Here is a 26959-nt window from a genome sequence, read left to right as displayed (position 1 = left end):
CTCCACTAGAAACAAATATTTTTTCCAATGATGGCAAATTGGTTTTCCTCTGTACTAATCATATTTCAGTCAGGACACCTCACGTATTGATATTAATACGCTTATTAATGGTTATGACATAGCAATAAGTTTGGCGGAATAGAACTGCATGTATTGCTCGCTGCTGCACATGCATTAGACCTTAGGGAGTACATAACCCCCCATACAGTACATGAAAGCAGTAGGAGGTCTAAGTAGGTGGAGTTACTTACCCATGTGACAACTTGCCCCGCTCTCCCCTACACAAGAAATACAAAAATGATCAACATCCTGTCGGTGGAAAGACTGTGGAAAATACCTGTAAAAGTAAAGTAAATATACATAATAATATACATCATTTCATGCCCATGTGGAAAAATATATCAGAAATCTGGTTTATTTTCGCCAGGTAAATTTTCACATACTAGGAATTTGACTTGGTAAGGTTGGTGCAGTGCAATATACAGACATTTAGACAGACAAACAAGCAGCAATCAAGCTTTACAAATTGAATTTAAATATAAATGTCAGAGACAAAGAAGTAACGAAAGAAGAGATTCCTGAAAAAATATACAGTATATACAATACAATAAGTGGTGCTTTTTACAAGGGCTCAGTAGTAAGTTGCATTTAGTGTTTGACAAAGTACCAAATATGAATATGAATAAATAGTGTCACTATACAGGGAATACAAATGTGATAGATATGACTATGTATTTACAGATGTACAATTTTTATGGAATTGTGCTCAGAGAGTCAGTGAAAGATGGGGATTGTTTGTAAGCCCCACTGCCATGGGGAGGAAACTGTTGTGGTGTCGTGAGCTTCTGGTCTTGATAGACCGCAGTCTCTTTCCAGAGGGGAGTCTCTCAAAGATGAGATGACTGGGGTGAGAAGGGTCAGCCATGATCTTCTCTGCCCGCTTCCTGGTCCTGGAGGTGTACAGGTCCTGGAGAGAAGGCAGGTTGCAGCCGATCACCTTCTCTGCAGAGCGGATGATCCGTTGCAGCCTGGACTTGTCCCTGGCAGTAGAAGCAGCAAACCAGATGGTGATGGAGGATGTGAGGATGGACTCGATGATGCCTGTGTAGAAGTGCAGCATCATTTTCTGTGGCAGGTTGAATTTCTTCAGCTGCCGTAGAAAGCACATGCTCTGCTGGGCTTTCCTCATAATGGAGCTGATGTTCTGCTCCCACCTGAGGTCCAGGGAAATGATGGTGCCCAGGAATCTGAATGACTCCGCTGTGTTGAATGGGGAGTCGACCAGGATGAGGGGGGGTGATTGGGGCTGGGCTCTTCCTGAAGTCCACTACCATCTCCACTGTCTTTAAAGCATTGAGCTTCAAGTATATATAGGTGAAACAGTGTTTTTTACAAAACCGAGTTACTGAACACAAGAACATTAAGAGAGTAGGTCGAAAATCCTGAAGCACACCAGTTTTAATATTAAAGATTTGTCAAATTGTTCCCCAAGTGTAGCTGAATTATTTTGGTTTAGTGTTAAATGCTTAATTCTAAATGTAAGAAAATTTACAGGAGAGGTTAATCTTGATCCAAGACTTGTGCAGTTCAGCACTCCCATTATCACTAACTCACTTGCTCACATTTTTACTCCAACATTTTTATCTGGTAATATCACAACAGTATGAAAAGCAGCACAAGTTCTTCCTTTACACAAGGTTGGTAATATCAGTAATTGTCAGCCAATTTCAAATCCCTCTTAACTACATGCCTTTCTAGAAGTGAATAGTATCCTGCAGCCACAGCAATCAGGGTTCAGACCATGCCAGAATGCAGTAACTCCTGCAAGCCTTGTGATGAATGATATTCTCAACTCCCTTCATAAAAAACAACATTGTCCTGCCCTTTTCATTGACTTATCAAAGGCATTTGCTGACTGAACAAGTTGTTCTCTATCCGTTTGGATTATTTTACCAATAGTTGGTAGCCTAGCAAGCTAGAGCTCGGTCTACACGGTCTAGAAACCTGACACTGAGCTGAGCAATGTACGCTAATTAGGATGCATTCAACATTTGAGCATTAAGTTTTATTGGCTGCCATGATGTCCATCATTTGGACCAAGCAGTGCATGTAGCTGTAAGCCAGTTTGGCCTTGATTTTTCTTCTTCCACAAGCTGGCAATAGTTTAAAATCATTAAATGGTTTTAGTTCACCAATAACTTTGCTGCATTTGAGCGTTCTTAATGAATCGTTGATGAAGATAACAATACATTTTCATTAAATTTCATTCATTTCATTTCGGAACTCCTATACCTATCGTAGATTACTATATTAGGTCTGTGCAAAGTAACAGTACATTTTGCACATCTGCAAAATGTACTGTTACTTTGCACATCCTATATAGTCTATAGGTTCATGCCGCTTTACTTCTGTTTTAGTTGCACAAAGCTGGAAGCTACACAACTTTTGCAACTATTGCAAATATTTTGCTTGAATATTGTTACTTTATATTTGTGTTCTATGTTTACTATCTCCTTTTTTCTCTCCGTCGCTTTGGATGCAGGCGTCTGCCAAATGGGAAATTTTAATTTTCTTTGCTATTCTCTTTTTACTGTCTTTTTAATGCTATTGTCGAGTAGGTCTGCAAGTAAGCATTTCATTGCAATGGCTGTGCTATGTATAGACTATGTACTATGTATGTATGACAAATAAACTTGAACTTGAACTTGATGTGATCAAATAAATTCCAGATTGTATCTTGGCATGACATTTCTTTTAAGTTAGTCAAAGCAAAATTGCATTATCAGCTATCTAACACTTGGCATTGCATCTCAATTATTGTTATACTCCTTGGCACTGTATGAATTCATTCACTTAGTGAGAATAGACATGGAGTTTAGACACTCACAGGGCACAGGGGGTGGGGGGCAGCAAAATCCACTTTCTGTGTTCGTTAGTCAAATGTCTCATCATTATGAGAGTAGGAATCAGCAGCACAGGCTCCTCTACAGATAAGATGTGTATTCTATACAGTGGTAGAAGGATTACACCAGAATCATTTAAGCTACCTTAGCAAACAGTTGCCATAACATGATGAAATAGTAGCCCCTCTGATAAAAGTACTCAGCCTAACTAAAAGTACACCTTGTTGAATTGTACAGATGCCATTTTAGTGCTACAACAAAGGGTTCCATCTTGATGCAGAGTTAGAGTTTGAGGTAATGCTGACTGCTTCCTCTCATAGTTAGCAGGTTTGAAGTTTAAGCATGTGTCATTTCCATGAACTCATCATGTATTTGTGTTTTTGAACTACAGCTTTTTGATTGATGTATTGGAATAGAGCCTCGACCTATAACGATTAAAATGCAATAGAGTAAAAATATAAAGTTTTCCACAATGGAAATACTCAAAGTACAGGTTCTTCAAAAAATGTATTGAAGTTGTGTAGATGTCCTCTCCACCCACACAGTTGGGAGGAAATGAAATGAATCCAGGAGGTGGATTTAATTCCAGGTTCTGTTGGGAAACTCTGGGTATGAGAAGTTCGTCATATCAGACATACTGGAGAGGGAACGCCTCTGTAGTTAAGAATCAGATTCCATCCACGTATGGTAATTGAAATTAAATTAATTGAACAAACAGGATATTGACCGTCAGCCTTGCCACACGGAGTTCATGGATTGGAGAAACTGAGCGCTTGATCTGGAGCTGTCCTTGGTGATGAACTGCTCAATCCAATTAGCCCCCCTCCCCCCGTCTCTCTCTCTCTCTCTCTCTCTCTCTCTCTCTCTCTCTCTCTCTCTCTCTCTCTCTCTCTCTCTCTCTCTCTCTCTCTCTCTCTCTCTCTCTCTCTCTCTCTTCTCCGTTTATTTTTACATGCTGGACCGGTAGCCGTTTCGCCGGGGCAGCCGGTTCATACTTCTTCTATCTGTGCGTCGTTGTTTCCCCATGGCGCTCGATGTTTTGGCTACAGTTTGCTGGATGTCTCCTTTACAGCAGAGAACCTTCCACTGAGTTTACTTCTATGGGAATTTTCTCCCAAAAATGTGGAGATCCACCAGTCTGTCTGATCTCAGGAGGCTTGCAACCGGAGTCGAATGGGAGGCGAAGCCTAACACGCAGGGATAACTGGATGCTGTGGTGAGACCTCCTGGAAAAGACAGCGTTGGGCTTTTTAGAATTCCAAAGAGGTAAAAAGCGATTTATTTCCTTTTACGTTAGACCTTTATTTGGATTGAAGTGGTACTTCAGGACATCTTGCCTGTGCCTTTTAGGCACGTGAGTTAACACAACACAACACAACACAACGGAAGTTAAGTGAACTAAACTGAACTGAACTTAATTGATTTTTTTATTGGTCTACTTTCTTTCTACCTGCAAATATGACTATTGTACCTTTTTAAAACTGAGGTGGAGACAGGTAGATTTTCCACGAGTTAAATGTACTGCCTCTTCTTAATCTCTTGACAACTAATTAGGAATTAATGCTCTTACTTTAGGCTGTAGGAATTGGTGGGTTCATTCGTCAAGATTCAACCTGTCTCCGTATTTGGTCCTGAAGTGCCTTTACAGTCTGAGTAGGCTATACATAATGCAAAAGAAACTGAAAATACAGCCTAGCCTATGTTTACACCATTATTACACAATAATTTGTGACAATACACTTAATCAGTGTTTAATCAATGCAGACTGCTAAGTCAAAAAAATATTTTATATAATTGTTTTATGTAACATAAGTTCATTATAAGCCTAATCATTGTTTTTGAGGATGGCTGATCCTCATGTCTTCCTTATTAGTGACGTAGCTGCTTGGTTCCTGACGTAGTTGGGTGTCCTATGGGTGTCCCAGGAGTAGATAGACAGTCTATAATTAACTAAGGTAGGCTACAGCCAGGGGAGAGGAAGCCTAATACCACTACTGGGATTTGTGGAACTCTTATTATACAACTAGATAAAGGCCCTGCAGCCGGAGGACTTCTAATGGCAACATAAGCCTTTATAGCCCAACAAGAGAAATGGGTCCTCCAAAAAAAAAATCTCAGTTCATGCATAGTGGCATTGTTGGGCTTAGTGCAGTTTAGATTACATTCATTTTGTGAAAGTGAATTGAAATTAGTGAGTGACAGACTGATCAGTTTTACAATATACAATTTCATGATAGTTTTATTTAATAAAGTAAATCTTTCTAGGACAATGTTGTTGATTGAATATACTGAAGTTACATTTTTCCTCGATTTTGATGAGGTACTGGAGACTGTAGGAGTTAGGAAGCGATAAGAGGTAGGGCTACCTGATATGGACAATGTATCACATATCCATTATTTTCATACATAATGTGATTGGGGTATGGCTTTGCAATATAAATACTCTCATTTTTCATTTTGATTTGGTCTGAAACCCTTTCAGTAGTCCTGTGTTGTGCAAGCCTGCTGTTCTAGCATTACTACATGGCATTACACTGTCACCCATTTGGTTTCTTCCTAATGACCAATCCAGGAATGTCTGCTAGACACAAAAAAAGGTCATATTAGATATTGTGTTCTTTCATATTGTGATATCAAATTGAATCAAATGTTGTCCATTCATAATTGTACAGTAAGTTAAAAGGAGCGTCATCACTCTGCAATGCAAATTGTGACAGGCATGCCCATTAGGGAACATTTATAGTGTAGTCCTGTCTGAATAATATTACTTTTAACTGGAATATGTAGAAGTGGCACTGCCATTCATATCAATAATCTGCATTCCAGTTGATTACAAATTTCTGAGTCCCATTAAGAAGCAGAAACCTATTGGTAGTGTCTTATTGCTGTCAACACAAGACTCAATGTCCAGTTCCTTGACTATATTTATTACAAAGTCTATTTTACCCTCTAACCTTTTGAGAGTTCAGTGTTACTGTTTTCTGTTTCTTTCATGTAATTGCACATTGCCAATGCAAAGTATATGCAGTATATGTATATATATATATATATATATATATATAAGTTGTGCCAGCATTTTGGCTGACCTGACATGTGGTAATAGCACATGTTTAATACCTTTATAAAACAGTGTGTAACTTGTAAGCATGTTGAAATTTAACACAATGTTCAAACCTGTACAATGTGTGATGCCCTGTTTCCCCAGCCATGGACCTAACCAGCTGGATATCGGTCTGAGCAGAGCTAGGTGAGCTTGGCGGGCCTCAGCACCTTCCCTGGGTGTGGTGTGGAGACAGTCCATCACCTGTCCCCCACACACAACACCACGACCTCTGCAGTTTGAGGCAACCCCCCAACTAGGACACCACCAGCACACAGAGCAACCATGGCAGACAGGGTGACCTTCAGTACGCCCAAAATCAACCCGCGGACCACGGCGGCTCCTGTGCTTCCTCCTGAGCCCATCGATATCATCCGCATGAAGGCCCGATCCCGGCGGGTGAGGCTCAATGTCGGAGGCCTAATCCATGAGGTTCTGTGGAGAACACTGGACCGGCTGCCCAGAACCCGTCTGGGAAGGCTAAGAGACTGCAACACCCATGAGTCACTACTGGAGATCTGCGATGACTACAGCCTCACTGACAATGAGTACTTCTTTGACCGGCACCCAGGCGCCTTCTCCTCCATCCTGAACTTCTACCGCACAGGAAAGCTACACATGATGGAGGAGATGTGTGCCCTGTCGTTCGGCCAGGAGCTGGACTACTGGGGCATCGATGAGATCTACCTGGAGTCGTGCTGCCAGGCTCGGTATCACCAGAAGAAGGAGCAGATGAACGAGGAGCTGAGGAGGGAGGCCGAGACGCTGAGGGAGAAAGAGGGGGAGGAAGAGGACCGTGGCTGCTGTCCTGACAAGAGGCAGAAGCTCTGGGATCTGCTGGAGAAACCAAGCTCATCAGTGGCTGCAAAGGTAAAAAAAAAAATGTTTTGCACACTTTCTTTCAGCACACTTTGTAAAGGGAAATTTCACTCTAAAATAGAACCCCGATTTTATGGTCTTTGTTAAGTCAGTCTTGATTTGTAAACATGAGCCAGTATCTCTCAGAGCTAGAAACAAGAAACTGAGCTCATCAGGAGGCTGCCAAGGTAAAAAATATACTGAAAGGGAAAAATCCATAGATAAAATAGATTTTGCATATGTCACGCTACTGACCCTGGACAGTTTAGCATGGTTTGTAAACCATGAACAAGCCTCAGTCAGGTTGGAAACAAGAGAGCAAAGGATTTCTCATTGCTATCAAGAGAGCAGTCCTGAAGTATGGACACAGAGACGCTGTCCAGACTGATTTTAAAGGCTGATTAAGGACATTTTCTGGTTCATACCCCTTGCACTGCGGTGACATAAAGCTCATTTAACATAAAGCTAATTTTAGAGTCCACAAAGTCAGTTTCTAATTTGTTGTCAGTGAATCAGCTCCATGTTATGTCTCCTGATGACATCCCAGATTTGAGCTTTACAAGAGAGTCATTGATGTTTACATATTGACTGAACTAAAGTCACAGGAATAACATAAAGTTCTGTTCAGTTTTAAAGGTAAATTTCCCAATTACTGTAAATACGTACACTCTTATCACATAAAAAGGGATAGTCACAAACACATTAGGATATTATGCTCCAAGTACCTCTATTCTATTCTATTCTATTCTACTCTATGCTACACTGTTCTGTATTGTTCTGTTCTGTTCTGCTTTGCGCTGTTCTGTTCCGTTCCGTTCTGTTCTATGATTAGCAACATTATGCAGATCCATAAAGTGTTTTTCAAGTAACACCTCCTAATGAAAATACCAGAGGCCATTAGAGTGCCATCAGGACCCTAATCCTCTTTCACCTATGAAGTAATCGGAGAGAGAGAGAGAGAGAGAGAGAGAGAGAGAGCGGTGAGTGAGCGAGAGAGAGAGAGAGAGAGAGAGAGAGAGAGGGGATGGATTACTGCTACATATGCTCCTTCTCTGCATTTGTTTGTGGGCACTGTATTGTACTGTAGGCCTCATTAGTGGAAAGCTAAAGTGAGGGTTTATTAATAGTGTTTTCCCACTATTGTGAATTCTGATAATATTCTGTTTCAGTCTAGGCCTGGAACAAAGAATGACAAACAGGGAACCAAGATACTTATTGTCAATTATATTTACATCAATGAATTTAACCAGGAGACTAATTTGTGCCGGTTGGATACAATTTACAATTTGATATCAGTTATTAGACAATGACAAATTCCTCAGTAATGGAATATACCCTGGCCTATATGTTACACGCATATAAGAAATTTTGTCGCATTGATAGTAACCACAGTTTTACACAGAATCTGATCTCCCTTGCACCATAATCTAGGTGGACATTTATGTACAAAACTTGCTTTGATGTAAGATGAAAAGGTTGACTGTGAAGATGCCATTGAGGATACAATAAAATGTACACTGGCCTTTATCCAATACACACAATACATTAAGACATGGTTTAATCTTAAGCTATTGCCATTCAATTGTGTGTGTGTGTGTACACAGTGTGCACTGCACAAGTCTAGCTTAGTAAAACGTCATTTGACAGCAGTTGCCTCTGCTTGTTTACTGCAGTAAGTGTACTGTACATCTTTTATTGAATGCTGTACGGCAGCCTGCCAACAAATAGCCAGCTTCCCAGAACGCAATAAAAGGACACCATTTGTCCATTACTAAATTTGTCCATTTGTCTATTACCAAATGTGTGATGGCAATGGACTTTGGTCCATTACTACTAAATGGACAACTTCATGTAAATCCTTTCATCTGATAAATATAGTTCAAGATGCATTGGATGAAGTGGACTAAAGATGTTGCTGCCAAGATGAAAGGTTAGATAAGATGAGAAGAGAAGAGAGGAAATGAGAGAGGAGAGGAGAGGACATGACTTGACATGACATTGACATAAATTGAGATGAGATGAGATGAGATGAGATGAGATGAGATGAGATGAGTCAAGCCAAGGCAAGATGAGATAAGACAAAATGAGACAAGATGAGAATCATAGCTCTAGTTTAGGAATAGCATTTCATTTTCTGTGGTATTAAAGAGAGGAAATATAAACCTGCCAATCCCATGGACTATTCTTCATTCTTTCATTATTTTTTTGCCTCGAAAATTCACTACCATTATACACTAATATAAAAACCCCTGTACAAACATGTATATGAAAGCAAATGTTTTCTGATGCCACAGAATCAATTTGGGTTGAGCAAAAATGTGCCCAGATGAAACCATGACTACTCAGTACAACTGTATAACTAGTTTGTTGTGTGGTCAGCTGTATCAGACAGTTGATGTGGTGATTCCTCCTCTCTACATGATGGCAACATACTCAAGACAAAAGAACAGGAGAGAGGGAAGGATGAGAGAGAACTGACAGAAGGGACAGGCACAAGGAATGAGAGAAAAAGGGAGACAGAGACAGACAGGTCATATTGCTAAGTGATTTCCTGTTTCCGGTTGATTGACCAGAAACTCGACCAAGCCGACTGCACTGTCAGCATCATAAAGAGAATGTTCAGAGCTTTTGTTTAAACATGCTGGATTCACACATGCACAAAAGATCTGATTTTAACTCTTTACAGCACAGATCTGGTTTTCTCATGGCTGCATCAACAGGGATAACCTACATGGAATCTGATTTTTAAATCTTTGTGCCACAGAATATGACCTAATCGCCATCGAAACAGGAAAAAACACACAGAATCTGATTTCTAACTCTGTAGTTACCATTACATCATGCAGTTTACCTTTTATTTCTACAGCAGATAGATGCCCTTTACACTTGGTATTAACATGTGTCCTCAGTGATTAGATTGTTTTTAGACAGAGAAAAAATGCATCAAATCCAGCTGTAAAAACACCCAAGACATATTGAATCACCTAAACCACCTCGAGAGGTGGCCAGAGATGCATATGGCTACATTAACAACAAAGTTTAATATGTAAGTATGTAATAGGTTTAATGTAATCAGATTAACATTTTTGTATGCATCCAACCAGACGGCAGCTCACATAGTAACATATTTGTCAAAAATGGATTGTCAGGATAGGCTACTGGTGGATCAGAAACAAGAGAAACAAGTTGTTTTTTGCTGTGAATTTTAAAGGATGTAAATATTACCAGAGTAAGTGACATATAGGCCTATGGAAAGCTGTGTTTTGAAGTCCAATTTCAATGTGTATAACAAAGTTAATGTCAGGTGTCAATGGAGCCATAGCATTATAGACTTATCCATAATTCATTTACACCTGGCATTAATAATGCATCTTACCTGTCAACACAGAATCAGCTTGCCAGCCTGACAACTTTCTCTCACAGTAGATAAAAAGTTTTGAACTTTGAATTTTGTCTACTAATTAGAATAGACTGATGGTGGACACCAACTGGTTTTCCACATTTCATTGCTGTTAAGCAAGTTGTCAATCACCTGAGCCCATTATTTTTGTCCTTACTCAAGTCCAAATATTTTTTGATAACGGAGACAAAATATCAGGCATTACAGCCAAACAACAACAATAGCACCTACTTACATGAAAGTTAATTTCCACTTACTTAGTTATAATATGAACACTATTCACACCTTTTTATCAGTGTAGCCAAATCTAAATCCATCTCCTCGGTTTTTAGGTGATCAGATCACTCCATTTTCAATGTGCCTTTGGTGCATTACACTGGATTTTTATGCTCTTTATTGATGAAATGGGAATGGCAAACATACTGTAAATTTTGTACTGTCTGTGAACCCAGGACCTCATGCTCCCCAAGCAATAACACTACCATTATGCTAACAGTAATATTCCCATAGGCACAGTGGTAGTTTTTTTTGCATGAGGTCCTAGGTTCATGCCTGGTCCCTGCTGGATGCTGCAATTTTAATGCCAAATGTAAAGGGTTGTTGTGGTACACATCAGATCTTCTCATGGCTGTCTAAAAATGTATGAACAACATGGGGTCTGACTTTTTAAGTCTTTGACACCTGGTATTAAAGTACCAAAATCTATAAAATCTATGTGTACATGTACCAAAGACGTATTGAAGCTCTGATCACCCAGACCACCTCTGGAAACGGACAGATGCAGATTTGGCCACGTTAACACCAAAGTGTGATTGCGTTTGCATCTGCATCTACAATCCATCTAAAACTACAACTACAAACTATGGAAATAAATATTTGTGTATGGACCCAGCTAGAAAGCAAAGAGGTGGCTGGCAGCTCTGACACTAACTTAAAACAAAGTATTGAGATTATAATAAAGTATAAAGATTACCTTGACCTTGATCTTGACCTTGAATGTTGAGCAAGTGAGACCACATGTCTGCTGTAAATTTGGTCTGATGAAACTATCACTAGTCATGACAACAGCTGCATTAAATTGCCTCCTTGTCAGCCTATATTGCCTATTCCTAAAAAGACTTCTTCATCGATTTTGAAACATAAGAAAATGTGAACATACCAAAGGATACACCAAAGTTCTTGCCATCTTTCTAAAGGATGTAAATATTAAGAGGCTAATTGATGTGTACAGCAATTTGTGTTTTGCAAGGGAAAAGGTAATCCAGTTTTAATATGGACATGACACATTTTAATGCCAGGTGTAAATGGGGCCTTTATGATACAGATGTGATCTTCACATGCTGTTTAAACAGCAAGGAACCATGTGGAATCAGATTTTTTGCTTAGGTAGCTTCAGTAGCACTGTATATTTTGGTACTAAAGGCATTCACTTTCCATAGAAATGCATGTGTTATAAAGTGGTATATCATCTGCATCCTTCAGAAATCTTGTATCTTCATGTTATATATATATATATGTATATATGTATGTATATATATATATATATATATATATATATATATATATATATATATATATATATATATATACATATATATATATGTATTGGCCTACTAGAGGGTGGTGGGGGGCATTGACTTCCTTAGAACCAGATAAGAGCTGCAAGGAGGTGTAGGAGGGGGTCATCCTTTTACATTTTCATTCTTTGACCAGAATAACTTACAGTGACAGTAGGATACGCTTCCTAAATCACCAAAATTAAGGGTCAAGGGTTACATTCTTGAGTGCAATTCTAACTCAAAATTCATTATTTAGCCTGACAGGTAAATAAATGAGCTTAAGATAGCGTGTTTGATAATGTTGTCATGGATGAACATTGTTTTGGTGCATGAGACTTAGGTCGGTAGGTAGCTGATTTTTTGTTATGGCACAAAGGCATAGTCATTGTGTTAAATTAAGCAATAACCCAGGTTGTTGTCTGCCGTCTTATAACCAGTCCAAGTATGGATAAGTCCATATTTCTGAGTCTTATGCACTGTTGACACTGAAAATTATTCCATGACAATTCCATGAGTGATTGCCAAAATTCACCAGGATGTTCCACCTCCATCCATTCTGATTATTATTATAATTCCAGCTGAATAAACTACAGCAGGTTGAAGCTAGCAAACCCAGCATTTGTATGGGAATACCAATATTACTTCTACAGGCTCAAATCTTGTTATTGGTTAAAATCCTAAAAGCTCCAATAGTAATCCAGACATTTATTTGATTCAGCTAAAATGACCAGGTTCTTATTAGAAACCGTCTGTTTTAACAAACAGGATTTCATGTAATCTGCATGTAAAACCAAGCTTCTACAACAATCAATATTATCAATACCAATTTATGGCAAAAATAGTCTAATTGAATTAATTCAAAGTCCTCTATTTGAACATTAAGATCTGCACTACTCCAAAAGGATACAGCAATAACATTATGGCTGCATGTGTCTGTGGTAGCACGAGCAGTTTTATCACTGACAATATTAATCACTTGACAGTTGGGTTCACATTTGCAAAAGCATGAGGATCTCTCTCAGGCTGCTCCAAGATACAGGCTGTTTATTAGAAATGTTACAATACTCTATAGATAGCTGTGAGAGCAGAACATTGTTGATCAGTGGCTTCAATGCCCTGTGCTTCATAGTTAACCTCTCTTCCAGAGATGTATATTATTTTGTTACAGAAAAAGACATGCTTTCAGTTTTTGGTTTTCTTGAAAATATTTCAGCCTATGTCCTCAACTACATTGTGAAACATGAAATCATGCAGCATTGTTTGTAATAAATTATAAGCTGGGAAATAGGCTGTAGAGCTTTACATACCTCCAGGTCGCCAGGAGCACCGCTGTCCAACACACAAACACAGGGCCAACGGTAAACTCCAACAGTTGAATCCAAAACACAATAACACTCACACTGCAATGGGACCTGCCTACTTTCAGTGTCTGATTATCCATTGCCTGAAAATTGCATATATTGTGCTATAAGTTATGTTATTTTAACTTGCATGAGCTTATGGCAACTTGACCATTGATACTTAGTTCATTGGATGTTCTGTTAATACAAACGACTGTGAAAAAGTGTTCACATCAACCTCCTAGTGATAATTATGAGTAGGATATGTGGAAATTTTGGTAGGCTCTATCACAAAATGTGGAAGTGTAAAAAATCTACCAATGCTGGCAGTCCAAGGTATGAAAAATCACAATTATCAGTTATATTCACACTAATACAATCAACAGTTCCGATATTACTGAACACAGCAGAAGACCGGCAGCCTTCAGTGTAAAAATATCAGTATTGGCCTTCAAAAACCCATATCAATGAACCCTAGTGTCAGCAGTAGGGGAACCCTACTGTGCCACTGGTTTGGCCAGACTGCACTGAAGTCAGTCATATGTTTGAGTCAGCAGTGGTAGCAGTGATGCAGCTCAGGTCTTAGCCAATGGGATGGCCTCTTTCTGATGACATCAGCAGCTCATGACTACTTACCTGGCCATTGGCACCAACATGGTACTGCAACAAAAAAACACAAACTCTGTACACTACACACACATACACACACACACACACACACACACACACACACACACACACACACACACACACAGCAGTCTCCAGACTCCAGATGGACTGCCATTCATAACAGTTGTTATTTTAAGAAGATAATGTCAGTATTAAATACTGAGAGAAATAAGAGAGATTAGTTTCATACACTTTACTCTGTGTTTAATCTGTGTAATCTTCTTTTTTCTCTCTGAAAAGATTTTTTTTAATGTTTTGCTCCCTTTGCAGTGACTTATGCAGCACGCAATTTTAGGTGTACACACGCACGCACGCACGCACGCACGCACGCACGCACGCACGCACGCACGCACACACATACACATACATATACACTTTTAAACTGTAAATTTTAATTTGACAAAAATTGAATTACAGTGCAAGAGCAATTGACAAATGGTCAAAACAATATCAAACAGGACTAAGAAACGTATCAATGACAAAAACATACAAAATTCTGTGAAAAAAAATAATATTATAGAGAGAAACATGCATAGAAAATTTGGGTTAGATATACAGTATTCTTGTAGCAGAAATCCACATATTGATCGTTTGGGTGGAACATACTGTGAACTGTCTCTCCCTGATCATGACCGCACATAGGCAAACCAAGAGAGAGAGAGTCAGAGACAGAGACAGAGGTAGGAGTGTGACTTAATCTCCTTTGGGGCTTTTACCAGGACAGCTGCTGCAAATAGACTAACTGTTACCAGGTTGAATAGTCTGTACACTATCTGACCTGGAGGGAGGGAGGGATGGAGGGAATATGAGCAAGAGAAGTAAGGTGGCAGAAAAAGGCTATAGGCTCAGACTGGATATTGTACATTAGGGCTGAAACTATTGATTATTTTCATTTTAAAATAATCTATCAAATTTGACCTTGAATATTCCAATAACCTAGAATCAAGAACACACTGCAACAAAATTTATTATCACATCAAAATGTCACTTTTCCAAGTAAAGCAACTTACATAAGCTCCTTCCAATTTTGCATACAACATGCATATGTGTATGTAAGCGTCAGACCAGTGTTCATGATTCTGACCACCTGAGTGTAAAAACTGTCTCTGAAGGGGCTGGTACCAGTGCTTTGACAGCACTTTTCAGATGACAGAAGTGAGAATAGACCATAAGCTGCATGACTGGAGTCCTCAATGATGTTTATGGCCTTCCTCTTACAGCGAATGGTATAAATATCCTGGAGCTGGGGTAGTTCTATACCTATAATTTTTGATCAACAAGTGTCAAGTGGAGAGTAGCTCGTATATGTGTGTCTCATTATAAGGTTACCTGGTATGACATTCAACATTACATTACAAATAAATGAAGCAAAGCTAGTTCAGGCAGACAACTCAAGTGACGCTGTGTTCTGGATCAGCTGATGTGTCAGCTGAGCTTGCATATTGCCATCACCGGGCGGTCTTTTTAAGCTGTCAAACTCACTTGCTAATTCTCTGCTGCTGCTTGTACCTATGCATCTTACACTTTACCTGCTAGTCTCGCCATCATCACGTCCTTCAATGTTTCTGAATCAGAGGGTGGTGTAGGCTTATTAAGGGTCAATATGGATCCTGCTCCTGATTAATTCCACTGGTGATCCATCCGATAAAACTGAGGAGGAGCTGATGCCTTGCACCAGTCGTACCTCTCATTTGATATAAATGAATCCCTGACTGGCCAGTGACTAGTATTTTCGTAGCTCTGTATGCCCCTAACGTTACAGCTCCAGCAGGTTGAGCCATGAGAATTGTTCAAATTTTTTAGGGTCTTTACCCAGCCACGAGTGACGTCACTACTCGGGGGGGACTACACTACGCGGGGAAGTGTAGTCTCTGCTGCCCTCTCCTCCTGCTGCTACAATTTCACCTAAGTTGAGTATTAATGTTTAATGGATTCATTCCACCATTACACATAGTATAATTGGTGTCTGACTATAGGTGGGAAAAGTCAACATCCAATAGAGGCTGAGATCAAGACAAGCCAAAGTCAAAATAGGCACATAACTGAGACAAGTCCAACATGTCAGAGAAGTCTGGAGACCGGACTCAAGACCGAGACCAGACTCAAGCACTACATCCCTTATAGTATGCAGTTCAGAGTGACATATGGGGCTGAGATGGAAAGATCTAAAACAAACATCATGGCAAGTGTATTGTATGTACCTAGGAGCACCGAACCACTAGGATGTCCTTAAAGGAATAATCACCCAAAAATGAAAATTCAGTCATTATCTACTCACCCTCATGCCAGTTGAAACACAGGTGAAGTTTGTTAGTCCATATAACACACCCGGAGGTTGCCAGCACAACTTCGTAGCAGTGTTCTCCAAAAAAACGGAAGTCTTTGGGGACTTTGAGTTCCGAAAAGAGCAGAAAATGAACAACAAATATCCATAAAATTACTCCATACAGCTCTTGTAGCATAATCCAAGTCTCCTGAAGCCAACGATCGCACAGTGAGAGGAAAAGACCGATATTTACACCATTATTTAGCGCAAATCTTCACTACAGCCAGTTGCTTTCTGAAAAAAATGGTTGCGTGTGCTATGCAGTCATGTGAATCTCTTCCACTTCCGTGTTTACACTCCTAGTCACACAAACTGAAAACCTCTGCTGAAAGTGACTTATAATGCTATCTTGTAAACTTGTAAATTATTTCACACACCTCCGTTCTTAGTAGAGACACGGCCGGCACAGCAGTCGGCTTCAGAAGCGATAATTCTGTTTTTCTTCCCCAGACTTTTTGACGGTAATCCTCTGAGGAGAAAGTTCACTACACAGCCGGATGACACGGAAGCATTTAGCTGAGAAATTGACATCCAGCGATAAGCCAGAGCCTTGTGAATAGTCATAGTTGTATTCCGCAATGACGCCCAGTCACAGAGTCTCACAGGCTTCTCTCTGTTGAACCATCCGGGAAGACCTCTCATTCGCGTCATTTTTTAAATATCAGCACTGGAGACAGAAGCTACAACAGCTAGGAAACAGACTAAAGACTGAAAAGGTAATGTTAGGACAGAGTGAAACTTTTTCAGTTTGTGTGACGTAGCCCTATGACTAGGAGTGTAAACACAGAAGTGGAGGAGATTCACGACTGCACACGCAACCGTTTTTGAAAACAACTAGCTGTAGTGAAGATTTGCGCTAAATAGTGGTGTAAATATCAGTCTTTTCCACTCACTGTGCGATCATTAGCTTCAGGAGACTTACATTATGCTGCACAAGCTGTATGGAGTAATTTTATGGATATTTGTTGTTCTTTTTCTGCTCTTTTCGGAACTCTAAAGATCATTCCCCAAAGACTTCAGTTGTTTTGGGGAACGCTGCTACAAAGTTGTGCTGGCAACCTCCGGGTGTGTTATATGGACTAACAAACTTCATCTGTGTTTCAACTGGCATGAGGGTGAGTAGATAATGACTCATCTTTCAATTTAGGGGCTCCTAAAAAAAAAAAGTAAGCATTGAGCCCTGTATTATATCACATATTGCCTGATATCTCCTCACAATCAACAGCACAAAGTTTGAATAGTAACATGCAGTGCCTCCCAAGTAACAAATTGTCTTTGTATCATTTGTCAGCCTAAACTGACCTTCAGTATGAGCTAATTATGATTGTGTCACAGATGTTATGGTGTTATTTATATACAGGGTCAATTAAACCACTCTGGCAAGGAAACAACATTTCTTCTCTTCTCTCATCTCCTCTTCTGTCCATTCCCTCATCAATAAATCCTGTTTAGGGGCCTTTAAGCAAGGCATTCAACCCACAACTGCTGTAATGGAGCTGCTCAGTGGCTACCAGTAGATTATATTGTGGTTGTGGTTAAACTCTCAGGTGTGAGTATGTTTCAATAACTCATCCAGGTAGTTACTATGAGAATGAATGTGTTCTTAGTCAACTTGTCTGGGTAAGAAAAGGTTAAAAAAATATTTTTTGTCTCAGTTGATCTACATATAACCTTCTTCAAACCATTTAACATTAAGTGTCTTTTACACTCTACCTTAAAGCCATAATTCACAGTTAGCAAAAGCACCCTGGCCATTTCAAGTATTTTCCTATAGGAACTCATGCATTTAAATGACGGCAAGTTGTTAACAAGTTCATTTACTGCATGAGCACTTCTGGTCACATTTTTTTCCCTTCACAGTGAAACACATTCATTTTTCAAAGACCTTGTTTCATCAATTTGGAAATGTAGCTTTACATGTGTAGGCTGTAAAGAGATTCAAGTAATAAATGTCAATTTCTCTTTTTTTCTTTTTATAAACTGCAGGTTAAACCTGTCAAATAATGGCTCCCCTTCTAGCCAGATTTATGGCAACATTGAGTGAATTTCATTCCATTATGGCATTGCCTCCCCTGGAATAACTTTAGAGGAAACCTAAATCTTCTGGCTAACATTGTAGGATGATGTTGCACAGTTTGTTTCCTGGAGCCTTTAACGTCTCACTGATTTGTCGTACAGGTGTGTTGTTTGATTAACTGTAAATATGAGCATTCATGTGAAATTTTACAGTATGTGCAGTTTGAACAAGTTACTCCCGCTTTGATGAGTAATTCCAACTAAATTCCAAGGAAATTGTTTTTCTGTTCTCTGAGGATTGCTCATTCAGCATGCACACATTAATGCTTTCCAGAATATGTAAATATTGCATTTGTCATTTATATTGGTACAGTGGGCTGTGCCAATACAGAGTCAGAGGTTATGCCAGCTTTTAACTTGTTATGTAATGGAAATTTCACAAAGCCTCATAGCAGTATTTGACAACTAAAAGTCTATAATAAAAAGGTAATTCTAATAATAATTCTAATAAATGGATACCTTGACATTTTGAATACTGGTCAAGCAAAATAGATGTTGTCACCATTGTTAGCATATGTCATTGAAATGAATGTCACTTAATCAGGACATTCTTATGGTCCTATAAAGAGCTATGTGGTTTTGAATGTAGAAGATTATTTATTATTATGTATACGTATTTGCATTTTATGTATTTAACTGGCAACTTTTATCCATAGTGTTACCTTCCAACATTGAATAACACCTCTAGCCTGCCTGAGGAGATAAAATAATTTCAACTGGATCAAGTGCAGCAGTTAAATTTGAACATAAAACTAGTCCATAGCACACAGCTCCATTGTTGGACACAATCAAGTGAAATTTAGGATAGTATCTACTGAAGCACTATAAGTTGGCCTGCAGCTAGTTGTTACCCCAAATTTGAATGAGAATAATACTAACAAGACATTTTTCTTTCCACACTGAGTAAAGTGGGATAGTAGCAGGACATCTCTGCTACTAAGCTGGCTGGTGAATAGAAAGCCAATGAGTCTCGCTAAGTATCATCCCTCTGTGTGAACATAAGCTACTCTATAAGCTACTGTATCTCACTCTGATGCAATGTTTCCTAGTTTAGCTGGACCACAAATGCAGCCATTTGACTCATGACTTTCTGTCCATAAATGGTACTGGATCCTCTTTTTATTTAGCTTCCATAAGATACCTCCTCCCTATTGAAAGTCAATGAGACGTAGGGCAACATTTTCAGGCTCTTGGGCAATGCCCTGTGCCATAAAACAGGTGCTGTGGCATAAAATGTGGCATGGAAAACGCCAGAAAATGGAGTGCTCTGAATCTACACATATAGTAGATTCAGTGCATTTAATTTCAATAGGATTAATTACTTGTCCTTACCTACAGTGACAGCAGTGTCTGGTGAATTTGAATGGTAAAACAGCAGCAATATGGCAGTCTCTCTCATGTTAATTCTCTGTCTGAGTGTTGAGCAGTTTGACACATCGATTAAAACGTGTTACTGTTTACAAACACCGTTACTAACACATGCCAGTTTTGAGTGAATTGTGGAATGTTAAGTTTCACTTTCATTTTTACAACGGGAGGCTCTGTCCAATCGCCGTGGCGATATTGTGGCGGTGCGCCACAGCAAGCATGCGCGTTTCAACGCAGTCACACAGACACACAGAGTTATGGACAAATATTATTATTGGCCGGCCCCGCTCGGTGATCCGGCAAAAAAAGAATACAAAACACTTCCTAAATCATTGTTGATATTATAAATTGTTGTTCTTGTTCATTATAGTGTTACTTTAATTCTCACATTTCTTTAAACAGTGGTAGTAAACTTCTAGCTGCTGTGGATCAGAAGCACTGAATCCATATACCCATATAGAATAGTGAACTCAAGGTCAAGTTTTTTTCTCTAGGAATAGAGACCATCTAGCCCACCTACTGTGCTGTAATCACAGTGGAACCTGTCTTGGTGCTACATTAAAGGGGCATTGTATCAACCTCTGTTGGCCTCTTAAAAAAAGTCACATTTTCATAGAGGAGTAAGCATCTCCACTTCCTGCTTCCTTCCTTGAGGAAAGCAAAACTCCCTCCTCCCATCCTCACTATGTTCTACAGAGGCACCATTGATAGCATTACTGCCTGGTTTGGAAATTGCAACGCCTCGGACTGCAGGATCCTGCAGAGCATAGTGAAAACAGCAGAAAAAATCATAACCCTAACCTTAACCCAAAAATAGTTCTATATATCACCAGAAATGTGTTAAAAACTGGTTCTATGAAGCACCAAAAAAGATTACCTTGTGATTACTGCTGAAGAACCTTTGAAGAGCCTTCAACATTTACAGTTCACCAAATGATCCACACTAGAGGAGGTTCTCATCTGGTTTGGTATGGGGGTGTAGTGATCGTGTTGCCTTGATGGCTGATTACACACCATGTTTAGCTAATTACAGCTATATGTGTCACACTGACCAATCAGAGGGCTTGTTTTTGACTAATTACTATAATCATGACTCTAGCTATCTTTCTGTCTTCATCTCTCCCTCCCTTCCCTCTCTCTCTATCGCTATGTGTGTATGTGTGTGTTGGTGTATGTGTGTTTGTGAGCAGAGATCAAGGAACACCATATGAACACCAGAGTAATGAAAGCCCTGTTGAGGGCTAATGATACAGATAACAGATTGTCTTGTTAAACAGACATCGACTCAGTAGGGTCTCAACATTTCTCTTATAGTCCTTGTTTGCCTCAGTACAAATGAAATCACCGAGTTTAAATGTGCACAGTATTCTGGACAATAGTTAAATCCTTAGTCAGACACTTGCTATTATATGACATTCTACTGTTTGGTGAATGGTCATCTATAGCTAGACATACCAATACACAATACCCCAACTGCACATTTTAGAGTGGCCTTTTATTGTGACCAGCCCAAGGCACACCTGTGCAATAATCATGCTGTTTAATCAGCATCTTGATATGCCACACCTGTCAGGTGGATGGATTATCTTGGCCAAGGAGAAGTGCTCACTAACACGGATTTAAACAAATTTGTGAACAACATTTGAGAGAAATAAGCCTTTCGTGTGCATAGAAAAAGTCTTAGATCTTTTATTTCAACTCATGAAAAATGGGAGCAAAACCAAAAGTGTTGCGTTTATATTTTTGTTCAGTGTAGTTTATTTGAAAACTGTATAATAACACTAGTAAACACAAAACACAAGGATTGCACTGGTGTAATATAACATATTTTTTGATTGTCAGATACCTATTTCAGCTCTGGTTGTGTTTCACCAGATGGTAGGCAAAGGTCCCCTCCTGAGCTGCCAGTTTCAGATCACTGTCACCGGCGTTTGCCCCGCTGAAGTAGGTCGCAACGGTGCTACTACTAGCTTGTAGCCACCGCTTATGTTTGGCCGTCTTAATATGATCTTTTATGTCGGCATTTCCACCGTGTGCGACCGAAAATGTACTCTTGCAGTGTGTGCAGAACGCAGCATTTTCGTTGCTGGCTACTTCACGAAGAAAAGAGTAAGCCTTCTGGAGGTCTTTAGAAAAGACCAACTTTCTCTTCAGCATGACAGCTAACCGTTAGCGTACTGACCGATTCTGTCAGACAGAGCCACAAGTGTCATAGGCTAGCAACAGCCTTGACAACGACACATTGATTGATTGACACACATACAAACAAATCAGTGTTGAATTCAGACGCGTAGTGCATTGTTTATGTTTTTTGATTGGGTTAGGTAATAATGAACGGGGCAGAACATGATAAACATCTATGTAAGCGCTGAAAACAAGTATAATACTATTATTATTATTTTAATTGTGGTGAAAACCGGGACAATTTGGTAGTGAATGTTGAAAACCAGGACATTTTAGTGTTTTACAGATATTTGTTGGGACTCGGGACACCCATCTTGAAACCGGGACAATCCCGGACAAACCGGGACATCTGGTCACCGTAACCAAGCTCCAAAAGAAAAGACAGCTTACAGTGTTGCAGTTATCTGAATTTGGAAACAAATCTACCATCAAAGTATTTAATTTTACTTATAACGTTACTGAATGGGCCTACAGCCACACCCATCTTTTTAGGTCAAAGAAGGATGTTTTAAGCCATATATAGTGCAAAAGAGGGTGCAAGTCACCATTAGCAATATGATCCTAATGTTTAGTACAATCAGTGTAGATATAAGGCTTGTCTGAATTACTGAATGGATGTCAGAATAAGCTAACCCTACAAGGCATCTCAGTCCAGTAATAAATTGAAACAACAGGGACAGTGAAAAAATAAATGTGGTGTGTTGGCCTCTGCAGAAACACCAACAGTCCAATGGATCCCATGTCTGTTGTTCCAGAAATACCTCCACATATTGATCAAGGCTTGGGTTTCTCTGCTGAGTTGGTTACCCACTCTTTGTCATTCTCTCTTTCTCTCCCTTCCAAGTTAGACAATGTAGAGGAGGAGGAAGATTTAGTAGGAGTAATGCCAGGTGTAGCATGAACTTGATCATATGTTTCAGTTTTGATACTGTGGGTGATGTTTTTATATGATAAGAGGACCAACCACCCCACTATTCCAGGCGTAATAGACCAGAAATAGGCCAAATTGTACAGATTTGCATAAAAGCACAAAAATTGATATACATGTGCTGTCCAATTCTCTGAGCTTTTTCAAAAAATTTAGCAAAAATGGTACCGTTTGGCGGCCATCTTTCTTGTCACCATTCCCAGCAAATGGGTTTTCCTCCATGTCTGTATGTCCATATTAATGCCCATGATTTTGTAATGAGATGTTTGATTAGCAGGTGTCCACATACTTTTGGCCATGTACTGTATGTTTAGATGGCCAAGGAATACAGTCATGCTAAGGAAAACACCATAAACTATTCAGATCAATATGCAATGGAGAATTTAACTTTACTGTGTCAAAAAAATACAACTGACAACATTGCCATCTTCCTGTATGCCATTGATAGTAAAAATCAAAGGAAGACAGATGGGCAAGCAGACAGACAGGCTGCATTAATTAATGAGTCATAAAATAGTTCCTTATTACATGGACTTAGTGGTAGTAGCATATTTAAATAAAATATGCTCCCAGATAGATCTAAATGATGGATTCTTTTGGTTAGGCTCTCCACTGTTGAATAACATGCACACCTGGCCACATCACCTGTCTGAGTGTAACCTATTAAACCAGTGCTCATATCCACACAACAGCTCAAAGGGCTAAACATGGCTGACTGAACAGGCTTGTGTTAGTCCAAAAGGTCCAACAGGTGGCTGAAGCCCCTGCCATTCTTTGTCGCTTATTTATTCTTATTATTCTTTGTTTAAATTTTTGTCCCCACAAAATAAAAAAACTGCAGCCGCCTAAATCAGGAAGTGGGATAGCAGTGCAATAGCTGAGAGCATCCCACTATTTGCCCAAATTAAATTCTGGTGTCAGTATGGTCACTGGTGGGAAATCTCCACCAGCCATTTGGGGCCATTAACATGGACATTTTCAGAGTGCAGCTTTAAGAAAGGATAACACCCTCTTTACTAACACATTTTCAGGTGCAAGACTGCCCATTTTTGTCTTGTGCACTGTCCTGGCATGGTGCTAGCCTAGTGGTTTTCTAGTGGTAGGCTGTGACCAGAGCTTTTTCCGCTCTCTGCTTAATGAGAGCTTTGGCAGTGCTCTCCATAAAGGACTATTCGTCACCCTGTCAGCAGAACTGCTCAATCGACTTTGTGTATGTGTGTGTGTGTGTGTGTGTGTGACATGAAACGTAGGGCAAACGTGAGAATTTATGCTGATGCAACAGAGAAACGCCATTATGACGTGTTTGGCTCACCATCAGCCCTGTAGCACCTGATAATGTAATAACAGGCAGATGATGTAATAACTTGTTAAAAAGTAATAAAATGTCCTTCTAAATGGGTAATAAAACCTATCGTACTGAATTCCCAGATAATGTAACAAAATTTTCCGATAATTAGAAATAGGGTAACACTGATTTGTTGGTTATAACACATTATATGTCATCATGCGTCATCAGCACTGCATCTGCATTGCATTGCATTGCATGCAAAATCTCATAATACACTATAATGCATCATGAATCTGGCATGAGCACGTTATGAGTTATAAGTAATATATTTACCACTGGGGCCTATTTATAGATCATAGATAGAACACATCATAAGCACATTAGAATTACTTCAAAGTGACATGTCCCCCAGCAAATTGCACCCTGTTAGTTAACAAGATGGCATCTATATTAATTATTTTTTTTATATGGATTGTAATCTTAATTGTAAGATAATATTGTGATGCCAATAAAGTTTAAAAAAACATGTCAGAGCCCACTGTCTATTGTCACCTTAAGATGGCCTAAAGCTGTCACACTAACCACTTTTAATAGCATTACATTACACATACGCCTTTTTTTTGGTCTATTTTTGGATCTGTGTGTATTGTTAGGTGTGTTTCAGTGTTGGTGATATTCAGTTGCTGTGTAGGGTAATGGTGTTAAACTCCTACTCAAAGGATGCGGAGTGTGGAGCAAAAGAAAAAAGGCAACAGCAGTCCAAAAGTTTGGTTCAGAGCTCTGGGTTTTTGCTTTACTGTCATTCAAAACTATGTACACTGTACACAGGTGAGTTTAGCCAAAAACACACAAAAAAAAGGTGACAGAGAACTTACAGACAGCATTTCCCCCAGCCCATAGCCAGTCACACCCTGAAGAAATCAAAGCACTGCTTAAATACCAACTGGTCAGTACCATCCCCCCTTTAGCAGCAGGGGTGCTACTAAAAGTAGAAATGGCTATCTATATCTATACCATTTTGACATATAAGCCAGTCGTTAAGTCTTTACATTTATACAAGGTGATACTAGCAATAAGCTATATATAGAACTACAGGGCTGTCAGGATAAGAAAAATAAATATACACATATCCAAAACCCATTGCTCCCCCCCTCTCATCCACACACTTGGCATCTGCATTAATCGACTAAACTGGATCCTGGTTTAGCAGATGAATACATAACTTCACTAGAAATCACTAGAATATAACTAAGGATGAATTGTGAGTGAGTGTAGGGGGCTGTTCACCTGATTACTGAGTGAGTGCATATAGCTCCCTCACATGCTGCCAACAGTGTGTCCATTGCCACAACAATGGATCATTTCATTTTCAATAGATCAATCTGCTTAAACCTGTAATAAGCGATTTCAGACCCTGTAACCAATCCTGAAACTAATGTGTGCTACGTGGGGATTTCCGTGAGACGTAACGATATAAACAAATAGCCACACACGCGGACCAGCTGTGTATTTTTCACCTCTTTCCTAAAGCTTGTTGTCAAATTTGGCCCGAGTCGTAGCTCCTCCCCACCCATTCAGTAGCTTTTCCTTTTTTTAAAACTAGCTCGTCTCCTCCCTCGCTGTTTGAAAGTGGCACTCACCCCCACCCATCCAGTGCCGGTGCGTGCCAATTAGGTGCCCTGGGCAAAACTATAAATGCCGCCCATCCACACGTTTTCACATTTTATCAACTATTTCACGTAGGGTTGATAACTCAATGTTATTTGATGCCCATTGTTATTGCCACACAATGACCCACAGCATCAATCAGTTCTCTCTCTCTCTCTCTCAAACACACACACACACACACACACACACAACGTTACCATGCAAAACTAGAAAATTAGGGTCATCTACTATGAAAATTTGCACTTTACTTCATTCCTGACATGTATTTTGTTGCCAACTTGCCATATGCTTTCACCATTACGCAATGCCAAATGCCAAAAACTGTCTCCCTCTCACCATTACACAATGCCAAATGCCAAAAACTATGTGTCCCTCTCACCATTACGCAATGCCAAATGCGCAACGTGCATGTCCCGTTAACCATCATCACACATTGCCAATTGCTAAATACGCAACCTACAACCAAGAAAAACAACACAGTAAATATGTAAAAAGCACAGCCCAGCAAAAAGTCATGAAAATAAACTGCAAAGGCATCTTACCTTCATCCGACACTCAACGTAGGCCTACCCGACGCACACACACATCGCCCTTGATTGGTTAATACATTACGCTACATTCAAAACAATTTGGGCTAGTAAATCCTCCCCAGTTGTGTCTCATGTCACTTAAATCAACTCACGTAGTGTAATTTTTATTATTACTTTACTGAAAGAGACTTAAAGCTACTCAAAGCTACTTGTCGGGAGCAGGTTGGGAGATGGACTGGGAGTAGAACTCAACTCTCCGTAGGTACGGTTATTTTAGCCGTTAGCCTTTATGCAGGGTTTGTCCTTAAGGGCTTCCGTCGCCCAGTAGTTTTGCTGTGTGTGTTTAAATTGTGTTGCGGTTTCCGTCACCCTCTAGTGGTTCGGAAAATCGCTTAGTGTAGCTTTAAGTTGGCCTCAAGTTTTCACACTAATCACTATTAATAGCATAAACAACAATTGCCTGTTTTATCTCTATGGTTATGAGGCTGTTATGAGTAATGTATTCACCACTGGAACCTATATATTTCTTTTGTATATGGCATAAAATATGCATGAATGTAGTGAGTGAAACTACATTGACTTTAAAACCTCCACCAAAGTGCTGTAGTAGGACAGTGTTGTTGGAACTAAGAGAATGGCTGAAAAAAATATTGAACCCATGCGCTGACTTAGCCACTACAGTTGGAAAACCACAACCTACTTCCTGGTATGTGGATCTACAGCACACCAGCCTCCAGTTGTTTGACTTCTACCATACTGCCT

General features: G+C 39.6%; 1 protein-coding gene across 1 annotated transcript in view; it reads left to right on the top strand.

The window, feature by feature from the left end:
- The first annotated feature begins 6288 nt into the window (after positions 1 to 6288).
- LOC139907742 (potassium voltage-gated channel subfamily B member 2-like) overlaps positions 6289 to 26959 on the top strand; it is a 40235-nt gene continuing 19564 nt past the window's right edge. The window contains exon 1 of the mRNA XM_071894238.1: positions 6289 to 6873. Within this exon, the coding sequence (XP_071750339.1) occupies positions 6289 to 6873 (585 nt within the window). The remainder of the gene's footprint in view (positions 6874 to 26959) is intronic.

The sequence above is a fragment of the Centroberyx gerrardi genome, chromosome 13 (genome assembly GCF_048128805.1).
Source record: "Centroberyx gerrardi isolate f3 chromosome 13, fCenGer3.hap1.cur.20231027, whole genome shotgun sequence".
Taxonomy (NCBI): Eukaryota; Metazoa; Chordata; class Actinopteri; order Beryciformes; family Berycidae; genus Centroberyx; species Centroberyx gerrardi.
This window is presented reverse-complemented; position numbering and strand designations above follow the sequence as displayed.